Source organism: Aspergillus karnatakaensis, assembly GCF_047715665.1.
Source record: "Aspergillus karnatakaensis strain CBS 102800 unplaced genomic scaffold BJY04scaffold_11, whole genome shotgun sequence".
NCBI lineage: Eukaryota > Fungi > Ascomycota > Eurotiomycetes > Eurotiales > Aspergillaceae > Aspergillus > Aspergillus karnatakaensis.
The window spans coordinates 460,128-487,299 of record NW_027395723.1 but is presented as its reverse complement, the minus strand read 5'-3'; the positions used below and the strand labels follow the sequence as shown (position 1 = coordinate 487,299).

The 27,172-nt window shown below is 49.9% G+C and overlaps 7 protein-coding genes and 3 non-coding genes across 10 annotated transcripts; 5 read left to right on the top strand and 5 right to left on the bottom strand.

Moving 5' to 3' along the window:
• The first annotated feature begins 1,126 nt into the window (after positions 1–1,126).
• On the top strand, positions 1,127–1,263 carry BJY04DRAFT_t41. The gene has a single exon. It is a non-coding gene; the product is annotated as a tRNA-Gln (tRNA).
• A 473-nt stretch (positions 1,264–1,736) lies between these two features.
• On the top strand, positions 1,737–1,884 carry BJY04DRAFT_t42. The gene has a single exon. It is a non-coding gene; the product is annotated as a tRNA-Arg (tRNA).
• A 2,006-nt stretch (positions 1,885–3,890) lies between these two features.
• BJY04DRAFT_t45 lies at positions 3,891–4,039 on the top strand. Its single transcript has one exon. It is a non-coding gene; the product is annotated as a tRNA-Arg (tRNA).
• Positions 4,040–4,738: 699 nt separating this feature from the next.
• On the bottom strand, positions 4,739–6,896 carry BJY04DRAFT_16667 (putative MFS transporter). The gene is made up of 3 exons (XM_073709137.1): positions 6,269–6,896; positions 6,159–6,221; positions 4,739–6,107 (listed from the first exon to the last, which is right to left on the bottom strand). The coding sequence occupies exons 1-3, from the start codon at positions 6,471–6,473 to the stop codon at positions 4,849–4,851; spliced, it is 1,527 nt and encodes a 508-aa protein (XP_073574076.1). The 5' UTR covers positions 6,474–6,896; the 3' UTR covers positions 4,739–4,848.
• A 313-nt stretch (positions 6,897–7,209) lies between these two features.
• On the bottom strand, positions 7,210–16,945 carry BJY04DRAFT_215688 (uncharacterized protein; the record flags this gene model as incomplete). Its single annotated transcript, XM_073715534.1, has 4 exons — positions 7,210–7,911; positions 7,965–8,731; positions 8,789–16,533; positions 16,611–16,945. 4 exons carry the CDS (start codon positions 16,943–16,945, stop codon positions 7,210–7,212), a joined length of 9,549 nt encoding a protein of 3,182 aa, XP_073574075.1.
• A 1,159-nt stretch (positions 16,946–18,104) lies between these two features.
• Positions 18,105–19,375, top strand: BJY04DRAFT_226031 (zinc-dependent alcohol dehydrogenase family protein; the record flags this gene model as incomplete). The annotated part of the gene is made up of 3 exons (XM_073718320.1): positions 18,105–18,246; positions 18,309–18,758; positions 18,814–19,375. 3 exons carry the CDS (start codon positions 18,105–18,107, stop codon positions 19,281–19,283), a joined length of 1,062 nt encoding a protein of 353 aa, XP_073574074.1. The 3' UTR covers positions 19,284–19,375.
• BJY04DRAFT_183246 (cupin domain-containing protein) lies at positions 19,253–20,240 on the bottom strand. Its single transcript, XM_073710433.1, has one exon. The coding sequence runs from the start codon at positions 20,025–20,027 to the stop codon at positions 19,464–19,466; it is 564 nt and encodes a 187-aa protein (XP_073574073.1). The 5' UTR covers positions 20,028–20,240; the 3' UTR covers positions 19,253–19,463.
• A 56-nt stretch (positions 20,241–20,296) lies between these two features.
• BJY04DRAFT_183244 (uncharacterized protein) lies at positions 20,297–22,900 on the top strand. Its single transcript, XM_073710432.1, has 4 exons — positions 20,297–20,652; positions 20,725–21,879; positions 21,931–22,110; positions 22,169–22,900. The coding sequence occupies exons 2-4, from the start codon at positions 20,881–20,883 to the stop codon at positions 22,778–22,780; spliced, it is 1,791 nt and encodes a 596-aa protein (XP_073574072.1). The 5' UTR covers positions 20,297–20,652; positions 20,725–20,880; the 3' UTR covers positions 22,781–22,900.
• Positions 22,901–23,528: 628 nt separating this feature from the next.
• Positions 23,529–23,984, bottom strand: BJY04DRAFT_183241 (uncharacterized protein). Its single transcript, XM_073710431.1, has 2 exons — positions 23,771–23,984; positions 23,529–23,709 (listed from the first exon to the last, which is right to left on the bottom strand). The coding sequence occupies exons 1-2, from the start codon at positions 23,819–23,821 to the stop codon at positions 23,560–23,562; spliced, it is 201 nt and encodes a 66-aa protein (XP_073574071.1). The 5' UTR covers positions 23,822–23,984; the 3' UTR covers positions 23,529–23,559.
• A 518-nt stretch (positions 23,985–24,502) lies between these two features.
• BJY04DRAFT_16554 (putative NAD+ kinase Utr1) lies at positions 24,503–26,804 on the bottom strand. Its single transcript, XM_073709126.1, has 2 exons — positions 25,210–26,804; positions 24,503–25,159 (listed from the first exon to the last, which is right to left on the bottom strand). Exons 1-2 carry the CDS (start codon positions 26,663–26,665, stop codon positions 24,648–24,650), a joined length of 1,968 nt encoding a protein of 655 aa, XP_073574070.1. The 5' UTR covers positions 26,666–26,804; the 3' UTR covers positions 24,503–24,647.
• Between the last annotated feature and the right edge of the window lie 368 nt (positions 26,805–27,172).

The window sequence follows — 27,172 nt, the reverse complement described above, 5'->3', positions numbered from 1 at the left end:
CAGCTGGGATAAATCGATTGTCCCCCAGGTGGTGTGGGCTTGGTTATGAGTGGATCAGTAAGTAAAGGCTAGATATCTTAATGGTAAAGCGTTGGTTGCTCTGAGAGAGTCGTTTCTGAGGCGAGGGTAGCCCACTGTAACAAACGCAGCTGCGGGCGAATCTATATAGATGTCCGATACCTTGAATGACGGTCTAGAGAATTGATATATTCAACACATCTCTGCAAGGATCTCTTTCTGTTCTGCCTTTTCTGTGGCTCTTGTGAGCGCGCTTGTTGGCCGTCTGCTTGCAGCCCAGGCGAAATACCACAGCCCAAGTGGACAGATCTTGCTATGACACTATCTCCACGGACATCTACGTAGGGAAAACACTCAAAACTACCAATACATTCAATACATTAAACCTGATCAGCAAGAAAGGCCAGGTAGCTTAATGGTAAAGCGCCAGTATCGAAATGAGCTGAGGGGGCCGAGCCCCCGAAACGTCGTATTCTGCAGAGCTGAGCTGTGTGAGAGAGAGACCGAAGCCATTGCTTACCGAGGATGTAGGTTCAATTCCTACCCTGGCTATTTCTATTCTTTTTGTTCTTGTTTCTGTTGTGAGGCTGCGGTGGCTCTTAGGTGAAAGCAATGAACCGGAGAAAAGGACAAAAGACATGGCTGACTTGAAAGATCTAGTATTTTCTTAGTTTATGTTAGGGATAGAGTACTACATTAATGCGATGTTCACTGCCTCTATCAACCAATGGCCAGATAGCTTAACGGTAAAGCGTCAGTCATCGAAACGAGCTACTATTATGGACAGGCGCGTGAGGCGCCTTTACAACCCACGTCCTGCAGAACCCGCTTTGGACTGCTAGAGCTCTCAGCGTTAGCTGTATTGGCTTACTGAGGATGTAGGTTCGATTCCTACTCTGGCTATACACTCTCTTTTGTTTTTGTTTTTTTCTTTTGTTGTGAATGTGGTGGGTGGCTCTTAGGTGCTTTTCACAACGGCAAGCTGCTATCCAACGAAGGAAACGAAGGGGATCAACAGCCAACTTGGAAGATCTGATGTGTTCTTAACCTACGTTTAGCATAGACTATCAGTATATCAGCTTTTTCTCATTAATCTCTATCAACAAACGGCCAGATAGCTTAATGGTAAAGCGTCAGTCATTGAATGAGCTAGGAGGGGCGTTGTTTTGACGTCCACTCCTGCGGACCTGGTCTGCTTGAGCAAGTTGCTTGCTGAAGATGTAGCTTCAATTCCTACTCTGGCTACTTTCTTTTTGTTTTTGCTGCTGCTGCTTTGAGGGGTGTGGGTGGTCGTCCTTCTGAGGTGTTTCTCCACGGAACGGAAACAATACAACGAACCATGCAGAAAGAGAGCCGCCCGTGGCTAACCTAGCCAATCTAATGTACTTTCAGCTCGCATCGAACGTAAACTAATACTATATCAATCGAAGCTCGAAGGTCTCTATTAACAAACGGCTAGATAGATCAACGGCAGAGCGCCAGTACTCGATGTGGTAGGGAGAAATCCCGGGAGACGTCCCGTTCTGAACAATGCTGACGAACTACCTTTGCTGAGGCAACTCGGTCTACTGATGATGTAGGTTCGACTCCTACTCTGGCTACTCTTCTCTTTTTTGCATGTGGGATGTCAAGTTCGAGGGTAGAGAGAACATACAGAACTTACAATCATAGATCACGAAATTGCGCTAAACCGAATGTAGTGCCAACAAGCAACAAGAGGCCAGGTAGCTCAATGGTAGAGCGTCAGTACTCGATAAGGTAGGGAGACGTCCCCGGGAGACGTCCCGTTTCTTCGCCTAGCGAAAATACCGGGCTGGGTCTGAACCTGGACTACTGATGATGTAGGTTCGATTCCTACTCTGGCTGCTTTCTTTTTTGTGCTTTGCGTTAATCTTCTCAGCCAGGTGGTGGGGAGATTTGAGGTTGTTTTCGATGTGAGACACCTGACCGGACCGAGGCCAGAGAGGAAGCAGACAACACAGCTTAACAGTGGGAGAATTTGGACATGGTGCTCGGAGCATTGCCTTTTGACCTTGTCGATCATTACTTGTATTATAGTTTAGACAAGCAGCATTTTGCCTTTCATGTAGATAAGTTGTCTTGGTTGCGTGTGTTGGTTGAGACTTCGGTGCGCGGCTTGAATATGGAATAAAAAGCCAACAGACCGATACGGAACACAAGGAGTGGGTAGAACCTAGTATCCAAGATGAAACTCGGAGCTGTGACGCGGGTGCATCAGTGTCAGGGACACATATTGCTGAATGCTCAGCAATTCAGACATGGTGGGGGATAAGAGACAACGAAGGGCCGACGATGACCTTGGTGAGAAACAACAACAGCTCATTTTAAGAGGGCATACCGCTCATTGCTACACTCAACAGCTTCAAGAGGCTGACAAACACTACTCACACTAATTCAGAATCGGCAGAGTAAGATGCCAGGACTCAAGTAGAGAGCGGCGAGAGAACTTTGGCTCCGGAGAATAAACGGATATGGGGCCAACCTAGGGAACCGCCGTGTTGAGTTTGACTGTCGACATTTACACTGAGTACGCATTTACAGCATGATCCTGGCTAAGTATGAGTACTCTAGCTCTGCAACCAAGATGGCTTGGAGATAGATATCAGGACGAGACAGGCAGAGGAAGGTAGACTAAGCCAGAGGATTCAGAGCAATCAAAGACCAGATAGAAGAGACCACAACCAGCTTCCAAACCTACCAAACCACACAATACAACCCAGATCTTAAAGGGATTATCAACAACAGGCCAGATAGCTCAACGGTGGAGCGCCAGAGTGACGCTGTGGTGACCAATCGGGGTGGGGAGACGTCCCCCTAGGTTTAGCTCGAAAGAGCCGAATAATCCTGTTCAGATGGACCTGCAAAAGAACGCTGATCTCGTAGGTTCGAATCCTACTCTGGCCGGTCTTTTTTGCCAGTCTTTTTTGCTCCTCCGTTTGCTGTGTTGGTGGGGTGCTGTGGCTGGTGAGGCGCGCCTGGGTGACTGGGTGCGCAGGTTTCAGGGACGGGGATGGATGACTCTGTACTCTGACGATTCACGCCCAAGTCCTCTATAAGCTGCAGTGTTCAGGATCACCTTCAAAGACTAGACATAGAGTCCATACAGACTAATAGACACTTCATATCTCCGATCCTTACTCTACGTCCTCCAGCAATCTACGTTTCCAAAACACCCCCTGCGTCCATTCCATATACCCAGTCTCCTCCGTTTGAATCTCAACCAACACCAGCCAAATACCAGTCAGCCCAGTACCAACAGGCCAGGTAGTTTAATGGTAAAACACCGATCCTCAACGTCGCATATTGATGCCCAGCACCTTCCATGGTGCGCGCGCCCCACTCCCTTTCTTCTGTAAAGGCGGGGATGAGTTAGGACGGGGTTCACTGTCGTCAGACAATCGGCGATGCATGTTCGATTCCTGCCCTGGCTATGTTTTCTTCTCCTTTCTTTCCTTTTTTGCTCCTTCGCCATTTGTGTTGCTGGGTTTGCGAGGCTGGCTGGGTGGGTGACAGCGCCATTGCGCGGGTTTGAGGGTCGTGTCGAAGAGACGAGGTGTCCACGATGTTTCTACCCTGTCCACTCCAGATTCAGGTCGAACAGAGGCAAGTTCACGTGTCTATACGAGCTAGGTTTTGATAACCCGCTTTCAACGATTGAGTATAGGTTCTATATCAACTGTCAGACCCTTCATAGTCCGATTGACCTACCAGACCTTTCCAGTGGATGCTCTACGTCCTCTATTACTCGACCTTCCAAAACACTCTCCGCGCTTATAACCATCTCCTGCCTTCTCCTCCTCTTTTATTACGATCAACACCACCCTGAACCAACCCAACCCCAGACAACAATAGGCCAGGTAGTTTAGTGGTAGAACGCCAATCCTCGACGTACTGTCTTGGGGAGGACTGACCATCTTCGCGACTGTCTGCAAGGTGGGTACGAGTGATGGAAATGTGACCATGACAATTGGGAATGCAGGTTCAATTCCTGCCCTGGCTATACCTTGCCCTTTTTTGTTTTTTTCTTCCTTAATTTGTGAGTTTCTACTGATATGGTTTCCGTTTCTTTTTGACTTTCCCCTTGCTTGAATGGGAGGAGGTATTGATTTGAGTTTAACGTGGGAGCCATATGGACGTCAGCCGGGATACTTTCAGCTGAGTTTAGGTATCCGTGGGTCTGATTTTGGATTAGTTTTACCGTTGTTTATCCCAAAAGTTACGTAGTGAGGTTCCCCGTTTGGAGGAGTAGGAGTAGAGCGGACTGGCTGGGTCTCGCGACGGAGATTATGCCTCAACTCAACAATAGCATGCTTGTATAAAAACACAAGCTTAAGAATAGGAGGTTCATGACCAGAATAAACTATCTGCATAGAGCCAGCCTCCTTAGAGGCTTAGAGACTTGGATTCGGTTAAATCATTTTCCACAGCTCGGTATCAAATTGTCTCCCTCCCTATCCTCGAAGCCCGTGCCGGGTTCTCTAAGGCCTTCGGTTGTTAACAGCTGTATCTACCTCTCGCACGGCGTGGACGTTTGCTACTTGAATATCTGATTATTGCAATTGGGACTTTGCTGCGCAAATTCTTGAGAGCTTGCAAATGAACGGCGTTTTGAAACGTTGCTCCGTTTTAAATGCTAGAGGAACAGGATCATGCAGGTTGAATCTTTGAGAAATATTGAGCACAGGGTCTATAATTGTATCATTATTCAAGAAGCCTATAACGACGTATATAGATGAGGTCTGACTTGAGTATAGACACCCCACACCTCTCCACCCACTCATCCACAATAACTCCACTCCCACCTCCCCACTACAAGAACCATCTAAACTCCGCCGAAGCAGGCCCATCCCGCAACCTCTCAGTCGGGACATCAATAGCCCTCAACTTCACTCCATCCCGTCTGTCCCTCCTCTTATTGTCAAACACCATATAAAGCCCCAGGAGCCCCGCAAGCACCGCGCCCGTTCCCCCAAACGCGCCCACCGTAATCAAAGCAGGCATGTACTTCGGTTTGTCTTCCGCACGGAAAACGTTGCTTGCAACAAGGCCCATCAGGTTCGCGAGAGGCACGCCAATACTGGTTAGAAGAACACGGCGACCTTCGTGGGCGATGTTGTTGTTGTACCAGGTACTCAAAAGCACGGAAGGAGCAGAGGTTCCCCAGGTCATCATGAAGGTCGCAAAGTATGCGAGCTGGATTTGGGCTTGAAGGTCGTCGATTGAAGCGTAGATCATGAATCCCGTAAAGGTGAAGAGGAAGCCAAGGACAATGAATGGGGATCGGAGTTTCGCCGCGTCGGAGCTGAAGGCGAGGATGAGCAGCATTACAGCGCCGGTGACATTGGGTGCTACAGTGTAGAGGTTTGTCTTGACGGTGGAGTAGCCGAGGCCTTGCACAATCTGAGGCATGAAGAGGGAGACGCCTTGAAGGGGAACACCAAGGCAGATCTCGATTGCAAGGAAGCCATATGTGGTGGGGTGACGGAAGATACCGAGAGCTTCGCGAAGTCGGAGTTTTTCGTTGACGACGGAACTGGAGTCGACTTGGATACGGTGGAAGGCGAGCGCTTTCTCGTCGGCTGACAGAAACTTGGCTTCAGAGGCACTGCGGGGGAGGTACCAGAAGGCGAAGAATGAGAATGACACCGTTGCAGCTCCCTCAATAATGAACAGATAGCGCCACTGAGGCATCGGGGTGTTCTCAATCTGGAAGACACCGAACGCAATCAGCCCGGAGAATGCATTTGCAATGTTAGAGGCCGCGTAGAACAGCGCCAACCGACGAGCCAGCTCGGCACGACGATAAAAAGTAGTGAGGTAGTAAATAACCAACGGAAAGAAGGCAGCCTCCGACATTCCCAGAACCCAACGAAGAGCGAAAATGCCGCCGAAATTCTTCGTCGCCGCCGCAAGAAGCGTAAACGAGCCGAAGCAGAACATCAAGATTGGTAGCACCCTCGCTGGGCTGAACTTTTTACCGAGCATAGCGATAGGCGGCGCAAAGATGACATATGGCACGAAGAAGATCGAGAGCAGCAGATTGTATTGACCGTCCTTGAAATTGAGGTCTGACCGGTTAGCACGCTGCCATTTGTAGAAATGGCTGGTTGATGACTTACCTTTGCTCATCCCATCCGTCTCGGCATTTCCAATGTTTCCCTTATCAAGAGCGTTGAAGAGGTCTATCTCCGTCAGTGGAATGTTCCTCGCGGGACTGTGCGACACGAACACATGACAGCCAGCACGGGCATCAATCGCAGATCGAATCGGCGGCAGAGCGCCCTCTCAGCCTTATGGTCGACAACGTGGGCGACATTCTCAACAACGCCGGGCGCATAGTGGTCATTCTTGGGGGGATCCTCGTCCGGAAGCGAATCTCTTCCAGCAGGTACCGTGTCCACTGCCGTCAACGGAGGCGTAGTCTTGGAGTCCATGACTTGTTCTGTTGCAGTGGAAAGCCGGAGTTTTCGAGTTCAAAACGGGAGCAGAGGGAGAAAAGTGGACGGAGGATTTCGTTCCAGGGAAGGAACGCGGCAAGGGATAGATAACTGGTCGTCATGAGCATGGAGGATGTTAGTGGGAAGATAACTTATCGTATCATTGACCATACCGACAGTTCCATCTCCGGCGTCATTGGTATCCTACCCCACCTTCCCTGGTAGAGTCAAGAGTGACAAGACTTGAGAGGTTACATTGGCTGGTTGGATGTAGCTTATCTGGCGGCGGATGCGACCTCAAGAGAAAGCCACCGCGACGGATGGTGTGCGGGGAAGCTAAATGGGGCATAGGTTGGAGTAACCTTGGAGGCCTTACTGATAACCAGCTTAAAAGGATTGTTAAGACGGAGGCAAATGGAGACCCTGACCCCGGGAGCAGGCTGAGAGAGAAGATAGACAAGAGACAAGAGACAGCCATTGCTCGCTGATTGGTGCCCTCACCGATCGTCTCCCTCCGGCAAGTCACGTGTCTGCACGGTCCAGCCTCTCCAAGCTGAACTCCGCCGGAGGACAATCAGATTCGCTTCGAGATAAAGCCTTGAGTACTCATACAATTCTTTTTTTTATTCCATTATGTCACGTAACTTCACTACTTCATATCATGAGAACCTGCTGATAGGACGCAGAAATAACATAGTTTACTCGTACATCATGGCTTCTCAACAAGCCCCTCTCACTCGAGCATTTCATCAATCTCTCCTTCAGACACACTGTCTCCTTCACTTACTGAATCAACGTCCATTGAATCCCCATAGGTCTCATCAACATCATCCTCATCATCCGCTCCCGCTCCAGCGTCACTGGAGTAGTAATCCTCCTCGTTGCTCGGCGCCTTGAATTGGAGGGACTCAAGACCTGGTGCGTTCTCCCCACTCTCCTTCTCGCTATTCGACGAGAAAAATGGATGGTCGCTGTGCAACGCTCGGTCCTGGCATATGTATCCCATCGGAGTATCCGAGATGTCTTGTCCTTGGCGGCGGAGAGCAAGCCATTCCTGAAGGAAGCTCAGGCGGCTCTTGGCGATAGCCCAGATGCTCGACGATTCGATTTCTTCGTCTGGATCTCCAGAGATTGAATACAGGCGGCGGAGAATGTCTTCATACTCTGAGAACTCAAAGTACAGTCGTCCCCCAAGGACCCCAAGCTCGAAGGGTAGCCAGGAAGGGGGTGTCCACTCCTTTGGCAGAGTAGGCAGGGAGTAGTAGCGCATGGTATTGAAATGGAGCATTGATTTAGTCCAAGGAGCCGCGTACATTATCAAGTAAGTATTTGGCGGACCAGCGCGCATTTTCGGTATGAGCTTTTCGGCTTCTTCTGGAATGATCACAAGGGCGGTTTCTGTAACCGTGTTGTACAGAAACCAATTCACGGGACGCTTATAGATGGAGAAAATGAGCATAGCTATGACAGACAGGAACTAGAACTTACCGTGTATGTGTCGTTTCTTTCTCCCGACTTCTTAAGCTTGATCGTTCGTTCAAACTCCGCAGACAGGTAGAGATGGCCCACAAGTGAAGACCCATCGATATTGTATTCCTCGCCAAGCTGCGTACGCTCAAGCATATCCGACGCCGATTTAATATCGGAGGAGCCAAGTAGGTTTCCCTGAGCAAAGTCGAGTATAGATTGCTGTAGCCCGGGAAACCTAAGAGCCTTCAGGCGGCGTGGGCGCTGAACCTCTCTTTCCTCTTCAATTTCGTAAGCGATCTCGCGCTCCTGCTCGACTTCTTCGAGGGCTGAACTGATAAGAGAAGCAGATGTCTGTGACTCCCGTCGCCGGTCTGCGAGGGTGTGCATCAAGGCCGCTACCCTACCGAGAGGGGCTACCTTGCCTGATGCAAGGGAAGGGTTCGCTGCCTCACCGTAAAGTGGTTTGTATAGCTGCTCTAGAGTCTGCTGTTCTGGCTGTCGCAGGATATCCAGGTATGCTTTCCTATGTTCGGAATTGGAAAGAAATTTTTTATAAGTCGCCGCAGCTTGCATGCGCTGACAGAAGTCTTTTCCCTGGGCGAAATATAGTGGCTGTAGCTCTCTGTTGGCTGCACAGGTCTGATCGAGTAACCAGGTCACGACATCAGAGGAGTCTAGGTCCTGGGAGCTTCTGTTGCAGACGTCCAAGATGCTTTGATGGACTTCAGGAGGAGCCACGAAAGTCACCGATTGCGTAGTCCCTAGCTGGCGTAATCTCATTGCCGCTAAACAGGTTAATGTATGCGGGGAAAGTGAGGCACACTACTTTCAAGAAAGCTTACCTTGCACAGTATGGTCCTTAGTCTGTCCGAGTCCAAGTGTCAATGCTCCGACTGCATTTGCGGGTAGCTTGAGATCCGTCCCTCTAGTATGGGCTTCGTCAAGATACACCACGCACCCATTCAGATTTTCCGCGTACGGGCTTGAAAACAGCGGAGCGCGCTTAAAGTTTCGATACATGATCCAAGGTTTGTTGTCTTCACCGAAATAAACGGCCCCCTTAGCATTCCAGTCGGCTTCAATCCATGTTCTAGCCACCGTAACATTTTCCATCTCCATGATAAAGGCGCCAGCATCAATGAGGATGCGGATCCTCTGACTATGAAGATAATTTAGCAAGCCAGCTTCTGATAGCCGCCTCCCATTTGCGCCTCTGGCCACACGATAGCGTCGGTTTCTTGGCTGCAAAAGATATGTCAAGACTTCTGCGTTTGTGTGAGACAGCCCCGGGAGGTCACACTGCTCAATAGTGAGAGGTAGCAGGCGCCTATTGTCGTTAGTGCCGCTGAATCCAGTGGTGACCCCAGGATGCAGCCATGTCTTCTCGACAGCACGGTAAGGCGAGCTGTTATAAAGCAGCACATCCCATCCTGAAGCTTGAAGTTTTGTCGAAAACTGCTTCGCATGAATAGAAAAGACAAACTTGTTTAGGAAATGATCGATAACAGCCGGTGTGAAACGAAGGTGTCGCCAGATCTCTCCAACTAGTCCTTCATCGTCTACCGATATCGCATTCCAATGACGCAGTGCTTCGGGTAGTGTTGCGGATGTATGGGTCCAACGATCGTATTCAGTAACAGGATGGTCAGACTTCAAAACCGCTTCTAGGCTTTGTTTCAGTTGCTGTTGGCTGAGTCCCTCGTAGTAGAATGCTAGGCAGGTAAAAAGAATGGCCACATCTGGATGTCCCCATTCAGCCTGCTCAGAAGGAACTCCTTTAGCGTGAAATGGCACAGCGATAGGATCTCGACCATGGTGGAGCCCGTACTGCACGTTCCATCTTTTCTTCAAACACAAGATCAAGATCCCGTGCACCAAAATTCCTCGCAGTAGATACACAGTGTTGCGTGCTTTGGGCTGATTCGGAAAGAGATTCGCAATGCGTTTCGTTATCGACTTTTCGACCTTTTCCTGTGTGATGAATAGCTTGATTGCCTGCTTGCCTTTCTCGTTGCAATCGTCAAGCGGTAGTAACGGCGCTCGACCTTTGCAGATATCTTCCGCAACCTTGAAAACCAGCGCTTCCTCCACGTCTTTCCTCAGTAGATGCATAACCGGAAACCCCGTCGAGTTTCGATAATGTACGTCAATACTCTGTTGATAGGGCCGAGCTTGGGTTAGACCACGAACATGGTGTGCAATGCGACCAAGAATAATCATGGCAACTTCCCAGCGGTCAGGGTGGCCATCGACTGCGCGTTGTGCACCTCCGGGGTAGATCAATTGTGTTTTTACGGCCAGCGTGAAATCGCATTCGTCCAGAACATCTCTACACACCTCGTCCAACCAAGCCTGTGTTTCAATCATTGGGACGGCTTCGGTCATTTTAGAATCCGCCATCCGCTGGAGTCCACTGAGCTTAAAGGACAATATATGCTCCGGTACGCCGAGTACAACCCCCGAGTTGCGCAACATATCAGCATGAAGTGCTCGGTACTCTCTGACAAGGCCGGGGATGGTTCGTGTTCGCCTTGAAAACGGGATGTGGATGATCTCTCGTCCAAGTAGCCCGCCAAGACGCGACTGAAGGATCTGTGTAGTCTGAGAGAGAAGTGCCTGGGGGACTAGAAGTCTGTTTAGCATCTCTCCGTTTGCCAACACAGCGGCAACCATTGGCATAATGACAGAAGTCTTTCCCTGCCCCATATTCATTTGGAGCACGGAGTTGGATCCAGAGGTAGGAAAGATCATCTCCAAAGCCACAGTCACCTGTTCTGGGCGTATCTGGATGTTGGCATCTATTTCTAGTAAGATCCAGTCAGGAAAGTCGCTTGGATTCCAATTAACATGGCCAGGATCAGAAAACTTCTCAGCGAGCCTGCTGTCCCCCCCTCTCACAGCGGCCTCGCTCATCCTCAAAAGCTTCTGTAGCTTGGTTATCGCTACTGCGTATGACAAAAACATCTCCCTCATTCCGGGCCCGAATTCGTGCTGAGAGGTCGAGCGTAACTGCTGCAATAGTGTTGTAGGGGTAAGACGAGGCCAAAGGTTGCCCTTCACCAACCAATTATAGCTCGTGTCGTCGGCGGAGAGCGACTCGCTAATGGAGCGGTAATAGATACCAAGGTCTACGCGGGCTGCTCTGATGTTTCCATCTGAGTTCGCAATCTCTCTAAGCCCGCTGGCTTTCGACGCTCGCTTGGTCTGTTTGAGAGCCGCGAGACTTTGTTCCAGATCTTGGGCGTATCTGGTCTTGACTGAACACTCGGACATTTCCAGTCTCTGAACGATATTCCCCAGTTCAACAATCTCAGGTGTTGCGTGTTCAGAGAGAATAGAGGCAGCGTTAAACGCCTTTGGCTCCTCGGCCTTCCGACAACCGTTATGGTCAACGGCAAGAGCACGTAGTCTGGTGGAACTGACTGCTGCCTTCCATAACAAGCTTTCACCAATCTGTGGATATGAGAAACTGCTTTCCTGTGAGTGTCCCATTACCTCCCTGGAAATGCAATCATTATGAATCGAAGCCGTGGGTTCTTCATGATCCGCCGCGTAGTGATGGTTCAGGACCGTTTGGACTTTTGTAAGATGTCGTTGCAACTGCGAATTCCGAAACAACCGCTGCCATTCCGGTAGTATGGCCTCTATAGCCTCGGCCAGGTTCAAGTGCATTGACTCGAATCCCTCAATAGACGGCTGTTCGCATGGCCACTGCTGGATCAAAAGCTCGGCCAATTCCATGCCCTCTTTCTCGCACTCACCGTGGTATCCAAATCTCGTGTTTTCATCCGGTACGACCTTCCTGGTCTTCTTGGGAAGTTTTGCCGGCCTCGGTGGTAAGTATGACATTCTGATGATTGGTAGGAGGGTATCCTTGGTGGGTTCCTCGTCTTCCTTGAACCCCACAAATGATGGGTATCGAGAAAGCCCCATGATTCTTAGCTCGTCAAACACGAAAAAAGATACAATGACCCGCATAGCAGTCATATCAACACTGTCCACAAAGGATACTAAGCCGAGCTGGAACATGAGCTTATAGATGTCTTCCTTTTTCGCATCACGGCACATTCTAATCAGGCCACCCCATTGCTCCGAGAGGTTAGCAGTCAAAAAATCTTTGATATCAAAGAAGCTGAATGTGTCATTGTAGCCACCAATTGACTTCCAATTTTCAAGCATGCCGATCAGGTCCCTTGTGGTGCAAATCTTGCTCGGCTGTTTGCGGATTAACGTCACTATTTCGTTCACGTTAGATGTCGGCCTAGATAAACACCAAGCATCTCTGGACACATAAGGTATGTCTACAGGTGATTCCGTCTGTCGAGGTAGAGTATCAGCGGACTCGAAGTGGGATCGGCGCCATAGTGCACGCTCCCGGAGGTAAATGCTGTTTGCTGGGGTCTTCTGGACGGGATTCATCGATGGTGTAGTGAACTGGGCCAGCCGCTCAGACTTGGCGATTATAGCATCAACAAAGCCTTGAAACCCCTCGTGCTGAATGTGGGACGTTAAGTGAGGGTTCCAAGAGACTGTCTGCTGGCATTTCCTGTCCTTGGGGTAGTATTCCCTTCGCGGCGTTAGGCTACCGAGCACCATTAGGGGACGAAGGGAACTAGAATTATTGGTTAATGGAATTGAAGGTTGACACTGCCCTAGTTGCAAACAGGCAAATGCTTCTTGCGTGCCCGTTCGCTCGGTGAGCGGGTCTGGTAGCATGTGAGAAGTAAGCGCATGCAGCAACGCCTTCGTATAGAGCAGTTCGGGATCAGCAGGACATTCGAGCCTTTGAAGTAGCTCATTGATTCTGTATCTTGCATAGCGGCCCGCATGGTCAATCCGAACTCGTACATGATTTTGATGACGCTCAGTACGCATATTCCCGTGAGGGACGATGATGCTGCGCTGAGACCGATTATCGCAACCCCGCAACACAAGCATACTTTCGAGGCCGTAGAATGCCCCAGGGTCTTGATTGAGGTCGACTAAGGCACCCAACTGCATGCACTTAAGATACCCTGAGTTTGTAATCTGGAATGTAAGATTCAGCAATTTCAAATCTACCCACAAATTGGTATTCTTCCCATGATTTTGCCAAATTGTAAGTCGCGCAGCGTGTTCAAAATGGAGAAATACGCGAGAGATCATCTGCGCGAATTGAGAGAAAGGATCAATCAGGACACTGTCTTTTCTTCGAGCCTCCCGTGTCCGAATATCGACCGCCCAATTACTGTCTCTTCTTCTCCAGATGCGCGGTTTCTGTCTGATCTCAATGACGCCTGTTTGTACATTAATCCAGTGGATGCAATCAGATATCAAGGAGAACGGGAGATCAAAGTCTGGAGCAACTCCAAAAACGCTCCGCGGCACAAGCTCCAAGGTGCTAGTATATGTTCGGGCCTGTATAATGAGTTGCCTTTCTCGATACCCAAGATGAATTTGATGTCCTTCCGCATGGTTGGCCAGCGCATACAGCATACCGGGAATATTCGAAGGTAGGGCAAACAGTCGCTGGTTACCAAAAAGCTCTTTCAGGGTGTCCGAATCACGGATGTCTGCCGGAAGCTTCCCGATGGTTTGACCATCAACCACAAGATGGCCCTCGAGAATGTGTAGGTAGAAAATTTGGGAAAGTCTTCCATTGGAGGCGTATGTCGTGGAGGTGGCCCAGTTGTCGTGTGGTGTCGGCAACAGCTTCCAATCTCCAAAGGGCCTTTGGTTGTTTCCTGCCTCTGGCCAGGCCCTGTTTATGGCATTTCCGACGCTCGCAGAGTATTTTACCACGGCATCGCGCAGCAAAGAAGACATCCTGGCAACTTCCTTGATATCACGCACAAGCATGTTGCGCGTAATTTTCAAGAACTTGCTCAGGTCCACGATCAGACTTTCCTGCATCGCGAGGGATGCATCAATAAAGCATTCCAAGCTCTCTAGATCCAGGCTAGCTTGATCATCCAACTCAAAGAACACAGTTCTTCGACATAGTAGAGCGGAAAGGAAGCAGTAACGTGCAGCCCTGTCTGACTTTATCACGTCCTCGGCGTGTCTAGTCTCTTTTCTCAGTAGGGCAATCCAGGTCAGTGTAATCTCTCGAATCCTCAATATAAGCCGTTTCGAGCTGAACAAGGTGCCTGTATGACCCAGTATGTGTAGACGTATAGACAGCGTTAGCAGTGTCTCCATGTAAACCGTCTCCCGCCAGTTTGTAGCGATCGCTTCCACATGCCGACCAAGTTGCTCCGCCAATCTCCTACAGAAGCCCAAATCTTTGAATATGCAATGAGTAGCACGCATATCGTTATCTGCCAGCATAGGGCCCGCTTGTAATGCGAGATGGTTGAAAAGGACCATGGTGTCTAGGAGGCTGAAATTTATATTGGACGTTCCTAACTCGGCCAGAATAGACAACCACCTTCCGTCTCTCCCCAACATGAGGCTCTGGTGTGCTGTATATTCGTGTACCGTGAGCCCTGCCGGGCAATCATTAGTGCTTGCAATCACCTCGTATGAAGAGGGCCCTTCTCCATCCGGGCTAAACACGGCCGAAGAGTACAGGTCCGAAAACGGGAATTCGTTCGGAATCTTTAATCTGAAATGGTGGGCAAAGCTCACTATTTCTGGGTAGTCACTAAGCCATAATTCCTTCTTAGAATCATAGTAGGAATACCTGAGTCCATGGGGAAGAACAACGTCGGATGAGACTGCGGGAAGTCTCCTCGAGCTGTAATGAGTTCCCAGGAACGACTTTGTGTGTGATGCCAAAGAGAACGATCCTTTGCTCATTTTGCTATTGTACGCTTTCAATTGTGGGTACTGACAGAGCAGCACTTCTGGCTTGGGGTGAGTCGAAGAGTCTCTAATATTGCATAGCTTGTTAACAATAGCCCAGGTTGCCTCGCGATATGCCTCCAGAGCTTTTGGAATGTGTAGCTCAAACATAACAGTCCTTTTTTGGATGACATAGTTGGGGCCCAGAGGAAGGAAGTCTTCGTGAACGTATATCTCCAGGCGTCGCCGACACCTGATATGGAAACAATGTTGACATCCACGAATGTCGTGGGTGCCATCGGGGTTTCGAAGTAGCGTGCAGGAAGTCATTTTGAGCTTGTCAGTCAGTTCATCGAAGGTATCATTGATTTGCTTCAGTTCCTGTATCTTTTGCTCTTTAGCATTTGAGGAAGAACCCTCGATGAGTAGCTGGAGAGTTCGAAGTCCGGCTGCCTGAGGTGAATCAAAAAATTGTTCAGTGAAACAACCTGGCGCAGGATTCGCAAAAATTGTCATTCTGGGTTGTTTGGCCTTTGCACAGCGCGAACGAAGATACACTTGTATAGATTGTAGCTGCTTCAGATTTCGCCAACGTGGGAGTAACAATACGTCAAAAGATTGTGGCTCAAACCAAGGATGGTAGTCGCAGACCAACGGGTATGCCGCCGTGACACATTTGTCCATGGCAACCCACATTCCGAAGATGCTTAATATGAAGAGGCTCATCTGCTCAGGATTACCATCATATGCATCACCGACTGCGTTGATATATTCTGTTATAGATGACGCCAGGTCAACGCATTTCTTCTCGAGCTCATCTTGTAGGAATGGAGTCTGGAAGGTTTTGGATTCGATTTGGGCTTCTTGAGCCGCGAGCAACGAGTAAGACTTGACCAGGGCAGCGAATTGTTCAGTGGTGCTCCTGGCTGTGATGTCTGTGAGTACTTTTGGGTCCAAGTCTTGCATTTGACGACGGCAATTTTGAAGGGGTTTCATGATTTCCCTCAAATATGTAATGCTATTTGGAAGGGTCAATTTGAAGTCGTTGGGCTCGGCACAAGAAGGTAACTTGCGAACTCGTCGCTGATTTTCCCTTTTCCAAGTACTCCATTCTTTCTTCAGAGCAGTTGTGGCAACGTCTACCACCCTGTTGCAGAATGGCTCGATCTGTTTGAGGACGTGAACGTATGACTCTGCAGCTTGCCGGTTGACGCACAAATCTCCTTGTTCTGTCTCGATCTTAGCCAGACGGCGACACAGCTTGATCTTTAACAGATGATAGTGTTCCGAGCTCAGTTCGTGCGTGCAGTCTTTCAGAAGCTTCGCCAGGAAGAGACACATCATAGCCTTGTACTGGATGCGTCCCATCTCGCTATCGAGATGCAGATACAGCAGGCGCTGGACACATACTCGCAAGATAAGCCAGAACGCACTTCGACGCCATGGCAATTTCGATTTGTTCCAGCAAACGTCATCTTTAATGCGCTTGCGAAGAGCCCGTGGACAGAACCTTTCACCATTGGCCCCTAGAAGAGTCATCAAGAATTGTGTTATGATAGCTGGATCCACAGTATTCCTGTCCTCTGATACCTGTGTCCCGGCTTTTCGAATCTTGACAGCGAATTGGTCTAGAGGCTCTATGCTGGCCTTTTCCAGAAAAGAGGCAAGATTCTCTTGAAAATCATGATTGTTGAAGACGGTACGCGAAACAGCAACCGCTGTGCCAGGAAAGTCCCACTGTAACGCGCCTTTCGCTGCCAACACTTGCTCCGCCGACGGGGATAGCTCAAAGGCCTCAAATATAACGGTCGTTTCATCGTTGCTAGCGCGGTATGAGTGTCAGTCTGTTCGTAGAGAATAATAGGGAAAATAAGAGCAAAGTGAGATTATATGGCTTACCAAGCTTTACGAATGAGGAGACCAGCATTTTGCTCTCGGATGCGGACTATGACAGCGACATCTGAAGACAGCCTCTTAAAGACTCCGATAAGCGCCGACTTGTTACAAATGCCGTTTTCATTGACTGGATATGAAGCTGCCAGGGTGTTTTCGATAATCTGCCAAGTGGGAAATAGCTCATCTTCTGTTTTGGCCTTCATGGTTTTGACCACATCCATCAAGCGGCGGATTAATTCCCCCTCAACAGCGTCGGTATGCTCATCGGCGATTCCAGGAAGCTCCGGAGGAAGTACAACGTGATTGAAAATTGAGAGCAACGTATTTCGCTTAGCCATGGTCATGTCAACGCGCCGTACGCGCCGCGCACCCTAGACAGCAAAGACGTTAGCAGTATGAAATAAATAAACTGGCAAGATCCCAAGTCAGCCGTAGACACGTACAGGAAGGCCTCTTTGGCTGTATGTAACCCCGGCAATGGGCAGAAGGCTTTTGGTCTGAGGTTAGGAACTCGAAGGAAACTGGCAAACTTGGCAAGTCTCTCGACGAATGCGGCCGTACAAAACGAAAGACCCAGGGATTTGTGCTGACTGAGTATCAAGTCCCAGCAACAGGACAGAAACAACAGGTCAGAGTTATGGAGGAAACTGGCGAACTTGGGGAAAGCGGCAAAATCGGCCGCCAGGCCTTCTTGCTGTCTGTAGACTGACCACCAAGTCAAGTCGACTAAAACACGTCTCGGGATGGCTAGGTAGGCTGGAAAGATGGAGAAGATGTAAGAAGACGTAAGAAGTTGGAGTAGATTTGGATTGAGGGAAGATAGATGACTGGGAAGAGGATGTGGTTGTGTTGTAAGAGTGAGAACGTGGTTGTTGCTATCTTAGTCTAGGCACTGGCAGCAGCACAACAAAGCCCATCAATGAGTTCAACAGTTAACATTACATATGGTTTAACTTTCTCCCCTGAGCCTGTTGAACATTAAATCTGGGTTTTCTGTTATTTGGACACTCAACACGGGATTAAACCAGGTTGGCGTATAATCTCCTAAGGGCCTTGAAAAAGTATAGACCTATTGATGATAGTTTTGTCGGTTTAGGAGCAATCACACGGCCGCAAAAGACCTCTTCGAGCCAAGCAGATTAGGTATGCTGCTGCTATGCAGGAGCATTGTTTCCCTCTCATAGTGTGCCATTTAAAAGATAAATTTGTGATATATTGTGCCGCTCATGATACGGCCTAACACCGCAAGGTGCTTCGATATGATCCATCGGGGTCGTTTACTGCGTACTATACAAAGTCTCCGAAGGACAGATTCTTCAGGATCAAGTTGGGAGCATTTGTGGGGCAGAACCAGCTCTCGGCTGTCGGGATTATTAATGGGAGCTCCTGTATAAAGTGAGGTCATGGATCCTCTCTTATCGTTCCCTCCCTATCTCTGCCATCTTCCCCTCCTTGAACTAATTCCCTACCTCGTCGTCGGTCAATCCCAGTTGAGTCATGTCTTCAATTCAGCAATGGACTACCAGCCTCGAGGGCCTGGACAGCCTTCAATTTGGCGAAGCTCCCAAGCCGGACCCCGCCAAAGGTGAAGTCCTCGTTGAAATTCGTGCCGTGTCGCTCAACTACCGAGACTATGAAGGTAAGCTTAGGAAGGCAATTTGAGTGTAACAACACCATCAACGCGGCTCTGATTCATTGTAGTCTGCAGCGGAGAGTACAACCACCACAAATCCGTCAGCCAGGACAAGGCGTCGCTTGTGCCTTGCTCGGACATGTGCGGGATTGTGACGGAGGTGGGAGAAGGAGTCACAAGCTGGAAGGTGGGCGACCGCGTGCTTTCGACATTCTTGTCTGATCACCAGACCGGTCAAGTGAAGGAGAAAATGATGGCCTCCGGCATGGGTCTCCCCCAGCCCGGTGTGCTGGCGACATACCGAGCTTTTCCCGAGTATGCCCTGGTGCAGGCGCCCAGCCATATGTCCGACGAAGAGGCGTCAACTCTCCCGATTGCAGCAGTGACAGCTTGGATGGCGATCAATGGCATGCGTCCTATGGGTCAGAACGGTGGTGAGGGAGAGTATATCCTCCTCCAGGGAACCGGTGGGGTGTCCGTCTCCGGTTTGCAAATTGCGAAAGCCTCAGGTTCAAAGGGTATGGTCCTTGACTTATAATTCTTTTGCCTCTAGATGCTAATTGCGGACCTTAGTGATCATCACCTCTTCCTCAGATGACAAGCTGGAGCAGGCTAAGCAGCTCGGCGCCGACTATACCATCAACTACCGCACCAACCCGAACTGGGAAGAGGAAGTTATGCGCTTGACAGACCAACACGGAGCGGACATCATTCTAGAAACCGGTGGCGCGCAGACACTAAAGAAAAGCTTCGACTGCATTGCGTGGGGTGGCTTGATTGACTGCATTGGATACCTCTCCGGCAAAGTTGATGCTCCTGAGGACAGAACAAACGTGAACCTCCTGGCTCTTCGACGCAATGTGACGCTGAAGGGCCTCATCAACGGACCCAGGGATCGATTCCAGGAGATGATCTCCTTTTACGAGAAGCATCAAATCAAGCCTGTGGTGAATCGCGTGTTTTCCTTCAAGGAAGCTCCAGAGGCTTTCAAGTTCCTTGCCAATGGATCACATTTCGGTAAGGTGGTCATCAAAATTGCGTGATAGAGTATAGAGTTCAATAGAATTTTTTATGATTCACCTAACGAGCGAAACATTTGTTCAAGCACACGCTCTCTGCAAACAACACCATCTCAGGATCAGACCGTCCGTGTCTGGCCTCTCATCACACAGGTTGAAGTCAAGCACGATGTGTAAACCCGACGAATAAAGCTACTGTATCAACTAATGACTGGGTTTGATATCAGAAGTCGTCGCCTTGGTCAAATCCTCGCCCAGTTCCTTGCCGTCAACGACCAAAGGTTTGCACTCCTGCAGAACAAAGACCATTCGCGCCCACTCCGTCTCGCTGGGGTTATGCCACGCATGCATAGTTGCCCTTTGTACTGCCACATCGCCTCGCTTCAGAAGTCTTTTCTCCTCAGAGTCAAGAATCATCTCGATCTCTCCCTCCAGGACGATACCATAGTCTAAGCTCTGGGTCCGATGCATAAGCGGAGGTCCCTTCGGTGCGAAGTCGACGAAACGGCAAACGGTGCCTCCAGGGTTGACCAAGCCCAGATTTCCGGAGTGCATGACCATCTCGTGTTTCTTCAGATCGGCGTCGTCGTTAAGATCGGCGGGGAACTGCGTGGTATAGGCGACGGTGAACGCCATCGAGTTGTTTTCGAACGAGGACCATTCTGCGAGGTTTTCGGTCTTCACGATTGCTTTGCTTGCGGAATTGTGGCCTGTGACATAGCGGGTGATGCCTGGGAGGGAGGAAAGTTGACCTGGGTTCAATGCCATTTTGGAGTTCTTGGAGTTTGTGTTAGTAAGATGTTTCAACAGCGACTATTCCAGTAGACATCAACGTACTGGAATGGCTGATGAGGCAGCAGTTGTATGTGTGACTATGTGTTCTCTGCCCCTCACCGAAAGTGCGGTCAAGACAAGGTCATGAGGTGGTGATCAGCCTGCATGTGCATCATGCAGTGCGACAGGGGTATCGGGGTTAGAAATACTCCGTTCCAGACTGTCGCATCGGGAAAGGAAAGCACCTTGCAGGTACAGGTGCAGGTAAAGGTTGCTCCAGAGGGTTACCTAGGTGGTCTTCACACAGTCTGACACAGGTACCCTGATTATGCAGCTCATCTGCTCCTGATATCGAAGCCATTGCCTCAAATTTGAATCTACAGCTGGATCCTGGGCGAAATTTACTTCATCTGTGATGTGCAGAAAAGAGCGTCGCTACAAGACAGATCCAAGAGGGTTGGGGTATTACACGCTGCCCAAGCCCGTGCTCTCCATGGATCGTGACCGGGTTCCCAAGTCTGTCAAGCCTTTGAGCCACCAAGATCCGAGTTCAGGTTCTATATTTCTCATGAGTGCCACCAGAATAGTCATGCTCGATCGCCGGGGCAGCACCTTCCCAGTATGTATAGCAACGCACTTTCCTAACGCAGCCCATCAGACCTCTCTATTGACTTCGCTGTGTATTCGACAGATAATAACCCAACACTCCCGGCTTTACCTACTCGTACATTCGTTTTTATGAAATATAACCTATCTATTCACACTTTATACGAACAGCGATACTCTTTATTCATCCTCATATTCCCTTCGTCCAATATCGAGATATACGAAAGTTCGTGCCATAACCATGGCGACCCGCAGGCAGCGTCCTGGTTATTCTGTAGGACGCGCATGGAGAAGCGCTGCCGAAACATGCAAGCAAATCTTCCAAGGGAATAGAAGACCCTCCAATCCTCATTCCGGCGATATCCCTCTGCAACCCGTGCCACCTCGACCAGGTACACGTCCTACGCCGCCTACAGACCCTCCTCCACGAAGCCCAAGTAACGGAAGAAGAAGAAGCGCGAGTGACGACTCGCAGAAAACCCTTGATGTTGACACAACGGAGGTTGATAACCCACAGGATGATGATCTGTATAGCCCCGACCTGCCCGCCAAAAGCTCAAAAAGAAAAGTCGTCATCCCGAAGCACCCGATTAAGAAAACTGATGATGACTCTGCCACCCGTCTGTTGCAAAGCGGGAGTCGTCCGAGAAGCCTCACCGGCAAGTTCGAGGGGCTCGATGCCACACTTCAGGATTCCCTTCGAAATAATCCGCCAACTGATGGTTCTGATGGGGACAAGAAAGATCAAGAATCCCAGAAGAAGAAGCCTCCCAGAGATAGAACGCCTGCTCCGCCGAGAAGACACCCCGATGATGGAGGGCCCTCTGATGGCAGCGGAGGTGCAGGTGAGGGCGGAACTTCAGGTGGTGGAGGCTCGAGTGGTGGAAACTCAGGTCGTGGAGATTCAAATGGTGGAAATTCAGATGGTGGAAACCCAGACCGTGGGAACTCGAACGGTGGAAGGCCTCCAGACGACAGCCAGTCTTCAAGAGATAGAAGCTCTTCAGGCGGCGGCGAATCCCCGGACCGTAACGGCCCTTCACGCCATGCCATGCCAATGAATAACCGCGGGGAATTTTATCGGGCACTGACCGAAAGGTACCTAAGCAGAGAATTACTCTACCCTGAGATAATCTGCAGCCAGTCACATGCACTGGCTGGCGAACCGATAGGCCACTACTGCACTGGCCATATCGCTCGAGTCTGGATAGACAAGAAAGGCGTCCCTGTCGTGTTTCATGTATGGGTCCTGAGCGCGGCTTATCTGCGTGATTCGATCTAACTATCGCAGGATACAAATCTCCAATCCAAACCCATTGAACGTCTGGCGTTGGCGAAAGTGTCCGAGCGCAAGCGCAAAGCCTTCGACAGCCGTGAGCCAGATCTGTTGAGATTGTCTGATTACATAGATAAGTTCAAGAGGGAGGATGAGGATCAAAACCAAGAGGCCAGGATATACTTGGACATCAAGGTACAGGAAATATACGTTATCTCTCTTCAGAGCAAGCTGACAATGTATCACGCAACAGTCAGCTCGTAAGCCTAAGATTGTCGTCTCCATGCTTAACAGATCAATGAACCGAGCCCCCGAACAGCAGCACCGTCTGAAGGAGCTGCTAGTCATGTTTCTCCCTAGCCTGGAAAGCTATACAACATTTAGTGGTCCATTCGAAGGCTACAGGATAGCAGTGCACTGCAAGGACCTGGATTCTGCCAACGCATTCCTGGAAAGATATCCCGATCTACATTTTAGATTTGAACCCGAGACCCTTATCTCGCCATTGGGGGAGAAATTCGTGCAACAAGCAAAACAGCAGAACCGTGATGTCTTTGTTGGTCTCATCAACCTTCCGGATCAGATGAAATGGTGCATTAAGGCAGGAGTCACAGGGGTAATCACCGAACGTGCCGATCTTCTTGCAAACATTTACTGGGACGAGGCGCAAGAGGCGCCATGGAAAGAAGAGTCAATGCAAACACTACGCACCAATGCGATCCCGTTAAGGGAAAGCACCGTGCCACGAGGCTCTTCCACAGCTGATAAGATCAGAAGAACAATACACCAAGCATGCCTTCGGTCGCATAGGTTGAAGGCCGACAAGAGTTTGTTATCGCAAAAGCCCAAAAAGGAGGAATCTTGAATCCAGCGATTTACACCACGCTAATGTCATGATTGCAACTCATGACTAAAGTGGGAAATATCTCATTTTTCGAGGGTTTGGTTGAACTTCGGCTGTTGGAGTATATATACCCCTTAGATAGACTGTTTGAGTAGCTACGGTAGCTGCGCATTCTTATCTTGATCTGCATAGAACAAACCCCCTTTCACAAAACTTGAACCTACCTTTTCCATCCGGAAGAACCATAATATCTGCATGCAGAATACTTCCACTAGAAGCACCTAGTAGCTAGAATACGCCAGGGCTGCAACCCGATTGACCATCCAGACAAAGCCTGTAACGTCAAGGGTAAGGTGCAGGTGCAAGAGCAGTGTAGCACCAGTACGATAGCAAGCCTTGAGAATAATCGAGGCAAATCCGGAGAAACAAAACCAGGTCAAGAGAAGTCAGTAGAATCATTTCCTAAAGAAACTATGGAGTGACGCAAAGATCGTTTAGCTGGAGTATTTAACTATGCTTCGGACCAGCCCAAATTGCGTCTCCTAGCTCCGACCTCTTCCTGAGCCATAGTGCTAGTACAAAGGCCCCAACCGTTTGGTCCTCCTCATCCCCCCTTCATCCAACACCCAAGAGAAATCCCAACGTTTCTGTGCTGTACTATGCACCGTTCACTTCACTTCTTCCCGCCATTACCGCCGCTAGGAGGAGTATAGGTAGACCCTCCAGTGCCATTGTTGTAGTAGGTACTTCCATTGGGGTTGGAGTAGTAGTAGGAGCCGTCACTGGGGTGCATAGCGACGTTAGCGGGGTAGGTCCGGGGTAGAATTGAAGTTGAGAAGAGAGAAGTGGAACTGGAACTGGAGGGGGAAGGGGAGATGAGAGACGAACTTGTTTGAGTAGTGATAGGAGTTGGATCCGTTACCGTAGTCGCGGGAGCAGTAGTGATTGCCCTGGGAGTTGTGTTAGACGTAGTTCTTGTTTGGGGGAGGGGAGTGGGGGTGGGTTGTTTACTTGGCTGTTGGTGTCGGAGCTGGTGTAGGAGTATCCCTTGTTGTCGGGCATTGTGGGCTGGTTTGGTTTGGTTTGTAGTGGAGTGGGAGTTTGAGAGATGAGAAACGGAAGGATGGGCTTGAAGTTGAGGGGTCGAAGATGAGGAGCTTGAAGAGGTGTTGGGGGAGAAAGAGAGAGAAGAGAAGAGAGCAGAGAGCTCGAAAAGCTAGGAGGGGCTTATAAGGTTCCCGGCTCCAGCGGGGCCATCCGTTTGCTTCCACTTCACAGGTGACTGATTGACCATGAGGCATCCATGAGATTCTGATTCGGAGCTTATCCGTGGTTGGCCTGGTTGTCTGATATTTTTAGTATTCTGGTGCGCAAATCTTTGCTCCCTAGGTATTGAATGTTTGGCTGGCTTGTGGCTTTGTTTGATCATTTATCTGGTGACGATCATGTCAATAGGCCAAGAGTTTGAGGGTGGAGAGGAATTGGACGTTGTTGGCTCGTCGTTTAATGCGGAAGGGGTTAGTGTTAGGGAATAGCAGGATTATTCGGGGTTCAGGATAGGAAGACCCAATTCGATAACCCACGTTTAGTATATGCTCGAAGGAGGTAGTGCCTCCCTAAAAATAGTTAGCCTGCGGCTTTAAGCAGTGACCCTCGTTTGCGTAGGGTCTGATCTCTAGGAACCTTGCAACCAGATCTAAGGATAGAGCAGATGCCATGGAAAATTTGGCTCGTAATAAGTTCAAGTCTATCTTCGCTAGCAAACCAGCAGGTCCTAACACAATCCCAAAGCGCCAATAGTGGAATATATATACGTCCAGCCAAGATGATCCATATCCATGGCCAGCAAAAAGATATAGAATACAAAGGAAATATATAACTATGGCCGTTACATGCTGAGAAGGCTCATCTGCCGCTTCATCGGACTGTTTGATCCGGTGTCGCCGTCTTCGCTCGGCCCGAGACCGCTATCGGTTCCATTATATCCGGCATCGGTGTCGATGTCCCACTCCTCTTCCTCATTCTCATCATCGGCGGCGTCCAAGGAAGCATCGCCGCTGTGCCAGCTCTTTTGAACGGCACCGCGTGTGTTCCATCGTAGAGCTCGTTGGATACTCTGGAACCATTCACCGTTGTTGGATACAACGGTGGGGAAGGGATACTGACTAGCCTCAACGGTGACGTAGTCGCCCTGGCGGAGCTCGACACGGCCTTTGCCGTCGAACGAACAGTACGCTGTCGACCGGGAACCTGCCGGGACGGCAATGCGGAGTAAAAGAGAATCAGAGAGGACCATCGGACGGAACGATAAAGTGTGGGGGCAGATCGGTGTAAGAAGGATGCCTGGAATAGAGGGGTGGATGAGAGAGCCGCCGGCGGACAGTGAGTAGGCGGTAGATCCTGGGCCAAGTTAGACATTAATGTGCACTATAATCATCAGAAGTACATACCAGTTGGAGTAGAGAAGATACATCCATCCGCTTGGACTACCGTGAGGAGGTCGTTATCTGCATAGAGTTCCAGGTTTGAGACGTATGGCGATGGCCCTCGGTCGATGACTAGTTCGTTAAGCACCTCGAATTGCTCGCCTTCTTCCACGGCACCAGCTTCCGCTCCCTTACTCCGGTCTTTCCGGAAAACCGTGCAAGTAAATCGCATCCGAAGATTAACTCGCATGCCCACATCGCCCATAACTGCATTTAGATGTGATTTATAGTTTTCGAACTCAAAATTTGTAAGGAAGCCTAGACTCCCTAAAGAGAAACAAAGGACTGGCGGCACTATTCGTTGGAACAACCAAGATGTAAAAAGCACGGTACCGTCTCCACCCAAGGTGAGCACGAGGTCAAATTTCTCTGGAGACGTCCAGCAGAGATCAGGGGTCCAGTAGCGGAGCATATGTTCATATCGTGGGTTCTTCTGGACCAGTCCCTGGGCATCGAATCGCTTCGAATGCCGAAGCTTAGCATCAACATAAACATTCACGCCAAGATCACTTCCGTACCGGGGAGTCGAGAGGAGCCATTCGGATAGTTCCCGAGTCAGGTGAACCAGGCTGTTGTCGCGTGCTTTCGTGACAATCATGACATTCTTGACAGCGCGCTTGATTGGCCGCCGTTGGAGCTGCTTGGAGACCTCGCGAACTCCTGTCGCTGTCTGGAGCAGACGAGAATGTGACAGCCATTCGTCATCCGTTATCTCTTCCAGCACCTTTTGAAGGTTCACCGCATCATCAAACCGTTTATGGAAGAAACATGGCGACTGCATGACAAGGCGAGCAGTGGAAGAAGCGGGTTCGGCGTACGATGCAAGCTGTAGGTTCGAAAGGGCTGCGGAAAGTTTCTGTGAAGCCGATGTGTGCGGACGACGTTCCGATTCCTCCGGTGGGCTAGTGGAAGAGGTTGGGTTCTGGATATTGAAGGGCGCCGCCAGCGGCATAGTGGAACTCTGATTGCTAGAGATGGAGGGTCGGGAGGCGAGGGCTTTCATGATTGTCTGGTGAGGTATCAGGTCGCAAGATAAAACGTTTCGATTATGTCGGCCGATCGAGGGCGCAGTGCGAAAGGGGAGGAAGGGACTCGATGGTGTGGATAAGGGCGTTGCTTGGTCTTCTCGTGGTTGCGGGGAGCTCAAGGGGGCAGCACCGGCAGCGGATCTTCTGAACGGTTCCTGAGAAATGACCCTCCTATCAACTTCATTCGAGGTCTGTGAAGGGTCTATGTGGAAGGCATAGTCGCGTAAGAGTGAAGCTCCGACGTTCTTGGAGGTCGAGGAGGTCGAGGGAGGAGCAGATGGGTCTGATAGTGGTGGTGGGGCTGCGGAGTTCGGTGTCGCTGAGGATGAGCGCGGCAGATCGGATATGTTCTGGGAATTTATAGAATCGTGACGGGAGACTGAAGAGGCCATTGAAGGATGATTCAAGGCGTGTTAAGCCCGTGCAAAGCGACGTGGTTGCTGTGTCAGACTGACTGGCTGGTTCGAAAGTTTGACGGCACTCTCACAGAATGGGGGAAGTGGACGGCACGCCAAACCGCCGGACGTATCGGTGTTTGGCCGGAGACTAGCAGGGGGAGTAATACGAAGGATAAGCTGACCAGAGCTTAGTGCGATGATATGTAATCGAGACGGGGCTTTATATGAGAGAAACAGTCGAGCTGGCAATTAGGAAGGCAGCAGGAATGAAGGATGGAGAGGAGTTCCAAGTTTAATATCGCGGTCCCCCCACATTTGGAAAATGGCCGAACTTCTGCGAACAGCGAGCGCGCGCCGCGGAGCATTGGACCTCTCCGCTCCGGCCAGCTCAGGACACTCGCAACTATGAGTATTCGATTTCCAGGCAGAACTACATTACTTTCCCATGAGAGATTCGATATTAGCAGCGCAACTGCGCGTTTAGGAGCTTTAGAAGGGCGT

Excerpts from the sequence above, each read along its gene's own strand:
- BJY04DRAFT_183244 (XM_073710432.1), top strand. The coding sequence starts at position 20,881 with ATGGCGACCCGCAGGCAGCGTCCTGGTTATTCTGTAGGACGCGCATGG. Across the intron at positions 21,880-21,930 it reads GCGTCCCTGTCGTGTTTCAT|GATACAAATCTCCAATCCAA; the intron begins GTATGGGTCCTG and ends TAACTATCGCAG. Across the intron at positions 22,111-22,168 it reads GGATATACTTGGACATCAAG|TCAGCTCGTAAGCCTAAGAT; the intron begins GTACAGGAAATA and ends ATCACGCAACAG.
- BJY04DRAFT_16554 (XM_073709126.1), bottom strand. The coding sequence starts at position 26,665 with ATGGCCTCTTCAGTCTCCCGTCACGATTCTATAAATTCCCAGAACATA. Across the intron at positions 25,160-25,209 it reads TATCTTCTCTACTCCAACTG|GATCTACCGCCTACTCACTG; the intron begins GTATGTACTTCT and ends AACTTGGCCCAG.
- BJY04DRAFT_16667 (XM_073709137.1), bottom strand. The coding sequence starts at position 6,473 with ATGGACTCCAAGACTACGCCTCCGTTGACGGCAGTGGACACGGTACCT. Across the intron at positions 6,222-6,268 it reads GCCCGTGCTGGCTGTCATGT|ACCTCTTCAACGCTCTTGAT; the intron begins GTTCGTGTCGCA and ends TGACGGAGATAG. Across the intron at positions 6,108-6,158 it reads GACGGATGGGATGAGCAAAG|ACCTCAATTTCAAGGACGGT; the intron begins GTAAGTCATCAA and ends CTAACCGGTCAG.
- BJY04DRAFT_183246 (XM_073710433.1), bottom strand. The coding sequence starts at position 20,027 with ATGGCATTGAACCCAGGTCAACTTTCCTCCCTCCCAGGCATCACCCGC.
- BJY04DRAFT_183241 (XM_073710431.1), bottom strand. The coding sequence starts at position 23,821 with ATGCCCGACAACAAGGGATACTCCTACACCAGCTCCGACACCAACAGC. Across the intron at positions 23,710-23,770 it reads GCTCCGACACCAACAGCCAA|GGCAATCACTACTGCTCCCG; the intron begins GTAAACAACCCA and ends CACAACTCCCAG.